Source organism: Passer domesticus, unplaced genomic scaffold, assembly GCF_036417665.1.
Source record: "Passer domesticus isolate bPasDom1 unplaced genomic scaffold, bPasDom1.hap1 HAP1_SCAFFOLD_107, whole genome shotgun sequence".
Classification (NCBI taxonomy): domain Eukaryota; kingdom Metazoa; phylum Chordata; class Aves; order Passeriformes; family Passeridae; genus Passer; species Passer domesticus.
The window spans coordinates 79,538-85,348 of NW_026989908.1; the positions used below are offsets into that span (position 1 = coordinate 79,538).

General features: G+C 51.4%; 1 protein-coding gene across 1 annotated transcript; it reads right to left on the minus strand.

The window, feature by feature from the left end:
* Window positions 1-1,094: 1,094 nt before the first annotated feature.
* On the minus strand, window positions 1,095-5,497 carry LOC135291719 (uncharacterized). The gene is made up of 6 exons (XM_064405989.1): window positions 4,988-5,497; window positions 4,155-4,195; window positions 2,677-2,780; window positions 1,606-1,744; window positions 1,260-1,453; window positions 1,095-1,155 (listed from the first exon to the last, which is right to left on the minus strand). Exons 1-6 carry the CDS (start codon window positions 5,061-5,063, stop codon window positions 1,095-1,097), a joined length of 615 nt encoding a protein of 204 aa, XP_064262059.1. The 5' UTR covers window positions 5,064-5,497.
* Window positions 5,498-5,811: the final 314 nt, after the last annotated feature.

The window sequence follows — 5,811 nt, forward strand, 5'->3', positions numbered from 1 at the left end:
GTACGCAAAATGGCTTGCATGGAAACTCAGATACAGCAGGACTATTTTGCCACTTTACATAGCAAATCAGGCCCCTCCAGGTGACTGGGCAGCCTTTTCTCATGACCTAGCCCAGCTCAGTTTGGTCTCAGCAGCCAAAGCTGAAAAGGCTGTTGCCTGACCTATCACACATGGGTGTGCCCACCAAGTATCTGCAAAGGGACAAAAACCCAGCCTCTGCTCACAGCCCTGAGCTCATCAGCACTTCCAAGTCACTCTGCAGGTGCAGGACAGAACAGGGCTCTCCTGGCTGACTCCTCAATGCTCATGCCATTCATAGTGGACGTATAGGTACTTTGTTGGCCAGGCACTCTCTAAGTAAAAGGGACTAAGGGAATTCACCAAACCATATAGCAAAACCTCTGGCTTCTGGCAGCATGAGTAGGAAACCAGAAGTAGGTTTCTATCTGCACAAGAACTCTCTAGGAGGAGGGACAGATATCCGGCCAATTAAATGACTGGAATTGGATAAACAAGACCACTTGCTACCTTTATTTTTGCCTAACTAAGCCGCAGTGCCCAAATATCTGGGCACTCTTTAAAAAGGAAGAAGGACCAGCCAAAAAGATCCTTGACAGGTTACAGAGGTGACTGGACAAGTGGGCAAGAATCAGTGCGCAGCAAGAATCCCCAGACACTGTCAAGAAGTCACAAGACCTTTCCCTTCTGCTGCTGCTGCTCTTTGTAAGCAGTTCTAGGTTCTGCACCATCCTTCACAAGAGTCAGCTCTGCAAGCTCTCAAGATTTTCAGTGTGACCCTCCAGCTTCACCTGAAGCGTCAGCACCCTACTCACAACATTCATATCTAAGAGCCTTGAATTCCAAAAACCCCATGTCAAACAACTTGGCAAGCAAAGATTGATGGTCAGATGCACTGAAGGAGAAAGCAAAACCAGAGGGAAACTTCTGGTTTCAGCAAACATCTGCACAGTGTCCCTGGTCCTCAACTGAGTGCCAAGTTGGCTTGCTTTGCACTTGTCACAGGAATGTGCAAGGGGTCCCAAGCAGGCACCCAAAAAAAGCTTTGAGAGCTTGAGCTGGCAGAAAAGTAAGATTCACATCACAGTATCCTTCCCTTTTTGCTTGTATCTCTTTGCTTCTCTGCCCAAGAAACATCTGGAGAGCACAGAGCAATCAGCAAATCCTGGCATAATGCTCACCACCTTTGTAACTACAGACCTTCAGTAATGTCCCACCCAGGGTCTCCTCCCTGCCTTTACCTGGCCTCTGCCAGCTGCTCTGAAAGGCCTCGCAGGTCCCGCTCCGTGGCTGCCAGTCGTGCTTCCAGGGCAGCATTCTCTTGTGCCAGCACCGCCTTCTCTCTGCACACCTGGGACAGGGTGTGCCCTTGGCGGGAGAACTCCTGCAGCAGCTTCTCCAGGCCCCTGTGGGCTGGCCGCTGCCGGCGGAAAACCTGGCAGTGGAGGGGCACCATTTTTCAAGAGGAACAACAACAACAACAACACAGGCTCGGTCTCAGCTTGCTGCCAGAAGCAGCATTCAGGGGGGTCTTGCTAGGACAAATCCCTCTCCCACAAGTGCTGCCTAGGAACAAGGTGAGCGTACCTTTGGCACTGCCAGAGGAACCGCTTCCTTCAGCAGATCCCTCTGAGGCTGCCATTCCTCCGTTGTCGGTGCCGCCACTTCAGACGCCCTCTCCAGTGAGGAGTGGTGCTTTCTCTCACATGCAGCCAACTCCTTCCACCTACAGCAAGCAGACAGACAAACAAGCCTTTAATTGCAACACAGTCTCCTTGCAAGACCAGGACTGCATACCATGTCCCACACAAGGCAGTCTCAGGGGCTTCCAACAGCCCTCTACTTCCACCTCAAGAGAATGCTGCAATTCCCTCCCAGGACCAGCATCTCTCTTTGTTGTTCATGCAGGTGAAAGAGTCACCGCTGAGGAAGTCAAACAAGCTTCCAGAAGCCACAGAACACTTCCAGAAAGCTCAGGTACTCTCAGCATAACAGCTTCCTGCCTGCTAGCTCTTACACTCCTTTCTGATTACAGTGGATACTGGACTTCTAAATGTTCTTCTTTGGCTAAGACATGCTTGCTAAGTCGAGATGAGTATTGCCACAATTACTCTTGCTTTCACTAGTGAAACAAGGAAAGAGCCTGCAAGCCATAGCTTGGGGAGGAGGTGGGGATGATTTTCCAATCCAGTTATCAAAGGATGGGTTAGGCTGGCAGAGATCCCAGGAAGCCTCTAGCCCAGGCTTCAGTTCCAAGCACTTGGGGTCAGCATCTGGACAGGCTGCTCAAGGCCCTATCCAGCCAGGGCTTCTGAATTTCCAGGGCTGGAATTTGCACAAGCTCTCTGAGACACTTGTTCTGCTGCATGACTGCCTTTGCGGGTCAATGCTTTGCTCTCCTTAAGCCCAGCCTGACCCTCCCTTGCTTTTACTCTGGTCTAGTTAGGAATGCTTTTTGTCAGGGTTTAAGGAGTGAGTCCCAGGAGGCAGCTGTGCTCTAGGTTGCTCAGCAGCCAGACCTGCCCTGGGCTGCCTTCCCCCGTCTGTGCTGAGCAAGTCCAACAATGAGAAAGCCAAATTTGTTCTTTGACACTGGGCCTCCAAAAGCCCAGCAATGCCCAGCCCTGCTCAGAGAAAGCGAGAAAGCTCAACGCACACCTGAACTCCTGGGCGCTGTGCACTCTGTCCGTGCTCTCCTGCCACTCCGCCTTTCCTGCCTGGGCCCAGGAGTCCTGACTGGCAAGATCCTCTCCTCGCGGGACCTGCAAGGAATAGGCAGGGAAAAAGCACAAACAAGCAATCAGGAGCAGGGAAGTTAGCTCCTGAGAGCTGGCAGAAGCAGCAAGCAGCAGCTCACCTGAAGGCAAAAGCTGTTGTGTGGGGCTGTTTATGTGGTGTTGATGTGGTGTTTATGTCCCAACTAACCCTGGAGTTGCTCTGGGAGTGTCTGAATAGAAGCAGGGAACATTTCCCTGCTCCGCTCTGCTCATCTGCCTTCCCCTCAGGATTTCAGGCTATCAAGAGCAGCCAACAGGAACTGCATTCCAGCCCTTCACAGACAGATTTTGTCTCTGCCATGCAGAGCTGCTCAGGAGTCTTCTCAACACACTTGGGTCATGTCAAAGTTAAGGGGGCAGTCGAAGCAGTGCCTGTAGCTACCTAGATAGGGCGTGGAGAGGGGTGGGTCCCTGCAGGCAACAGCAGCTCCTCGGCACCCCACAAGGCTGTGAACTGCACCTGGGGACCTCTCTCTGCTGACAGCAGGGAGCCTGCACAGACTCTGTGCACAAAGGGGCTGACTTCCACCCCAGTAGCACTAAAGAACATCATGCTACCGCTTCTCTGACACCAAGGGAAGTTCACAGTCCCTGTGAGAATGCCAGGAAAATGATGCCTGCATGTCAATTTTCAGATGCCATTTCCCACGGGTCAGTGGCTGGGCTGAAGTGCGAGGTCATGGCAGGACTCCAGCCCACAGCATCCTCAGCCTCAAAGGTCAAGGGCTGCCTGCTCAGAAACTTGCAACTCTGCACTGCCCCAAAGCTATGCACTCAACCAAGCAAAGCTGCCACTGATTGCTGCAGGATGCTCAGGCCCTGGACTGACAACACCTGGAGGTTTCTTGTCCTTTGTGTCCCCTTTAGCCTCTGGAGGAAGAGAGAGAGCCAGAGGAGGTTCTGCTGCTGCTGTGGTGCTCTGCAGACAGGCAGCAGTGTGAGGGCCAGGGAGTCACCTGTCATTCAGAGTCTGATTTCTCCTGAGCTCTATCCTCAGCTGTCCTAAGCACAAGTCATGAATTTGGATAAAACTGAGATGCTCAGGCATTACAACTCAGTTAAAAAGGCCTAATAAGGCTAATGTTTAAACGGGATTGTGCATGCTTCTGCAGGAGATATTTCAGGCTGGCTACAATCAGCATGCAGCCTCCTGCCTGCAAAGCTTGACTTCCATTAGTTAAAACCTCTTCAGTCGAAAAGGAGGAAAGGGATGGAATCCTTCTGGTAGTGTTCATGCAGATGCTGATGTGGACTTTCTTTCAGCCTGCCAGGCTGGCACTCTACTGCAACAGGCCAAGCCCACAGCTTTCTCCACACTCCTCAGACACCAGGAATGTCAAGGGTGCCCGTCCCACTCACCGAAGCCCGCGCTTGACTCCTTCCACCTCTGAGGCGAGCTGCTGGGGGCAAGGGAAAATGAACCAGGTGCTGTTAGAAAACTGTTTGTGCGGGGGAATCCCACAGAACAAGCCCACCCAAGCAGAGACCATTCTCCTTTCACAACATCCCTCCAGGAGCAACACTTCTTTAACACAGCAAGCAAGACTGCAGGCCAATACCCTAGGCTGTGTCTACCTTTTGTTCAGCTTTGCCACCAAGGAACTAGAAACTTGGCCGTGAAGATGCAAATTGTTTCTTAGCAGGCAGTGCCTACAGTGGAGCTCATTGTCTACACTACAGCTAAAGCAGCTTTTTTCTCCTCTCTTTCCTGGACTTGCTTTTTTGTTTTGTAAATTGCATGCAGCATGTACCACACAGTTGCTGTAAACAATTCCCTCCAAAACCTTCCACCAAACCCCTCCCAGTGCTTGCAGTTCTGTTGGGACACAGCACAGGCCCAGCTCCAGGCTTCAGGAGCACATACCAAGTGCTCGGCAGTTTGCCCTTCAGCGCAGAGCCAATGGCTCTTGGAGCACACAGAGGGGATCCAGTTAGACAGGCACATCCTTTAAGGATGGAATGCAATCAAAAGATGCTTTTCCTCAGTTCTGGAGAGACCTGCATAGTATTTAGGAGGATGCCTGCAAGGCTCTCCCAGTCTGCATTTTGGAGGTTCCTACACCCTGCTGGGCAAGAGACACCCCCTTCTCCAGCTGAAGCTGTTGACAGGAGCTTTACCAAACATATGGCATCTTTATGCCATTTTTGTTCCAACATGCTGCCCCAAAGGAAAAAAAAAATCTTCTATTTACCAGCCAAACGAAGAAAAGCCTTCCGAGAAGCCGCCAATGAAAAGGCGCTTCTGACTGCTCTACGGACTCGCTCCATCCTTTGAGCAGGGCTGCTTGAGTCCGTAGGCCAGGAAACAAAAATGGAAAAAAAACCCCACTTGCACAAGTCCTGGGACTGTGCAAGTAAAAAGGGGAAAAACAGGATACTTGCACGAGTTCTGAGACTGTGCAAGTAAAAAGGGGAAAAACAGGACACTTGCACAAGTCCTGAGACTGTGCAAGTAAAAAGGGGAAAAACAGGACACTTGCACAAGTCCTGAGACTGTGCAAGTAAAAAGGGGAAAAATGAGACACTTGCACCAGTCCACGGACTGTGCAAGTAAAAAAGGGGTAAAACAGGACACTTGCACGAGTTCTGAGACTGTGCAAGAAAATACAGAGACAAAACAACAGTGTCTGTAATCTGAGAACAGCTCAGACGAGGTGATCCTCCTGCAAGGAGCACGCCAAGAGCTGCTCTGGACGCTGAGGCCTCGCGGGCACCAGGAAAACCTCCTGCTGACAACGCTGTGACGTGGCAGCCCTCTGCTGACATCACAATAGCAGCCGCTCTGGCTTGCTCTGTGAGTTCATGTATGGCAACCAAACCTTCCCTACAGCTAATGCAAAACAAAAGCCCAGAAAGTTCTCCTCTGCCCCAAAGGAGCACAAAACCCCCTTGCAGTCCATAACCCACAGCTCAAAGGATCCCAGAGTAACACAGAACAGGCACCAAGCCCATTCACCCTGTACGCCAAGCTGAACACTCAGAAAGAGCCAGCATGTGAGGAAACCAAAGGCAATGT

Excerpts from the sequence above, each read along its gene's own strand:
- LOC135291719 (XM_064405989.1), bottom strand. The coding sequence starts at position 5,063 with ATGGAGCGAGTCCGTAGAGCAGTCAGAAGCGCCTTTTCATTGGCGGCT. Across the intron at positions 2,781-4,154 it reads GGAGTCAAGCGCGGGCTTCG|GTCCCGCGAGGAGAGGATCT; the intron begins GTGAGTGGGACG and ends TATTCCTTGCAG. Across the intron at positions 1,745-2,676 it reads CACAGCGCCCAGGAGTTCAG|GTGGAAGGAGTTGGCTGCAT; the intron begins GTGTGCGTTGAG and ends TGCTTGCTGTAG.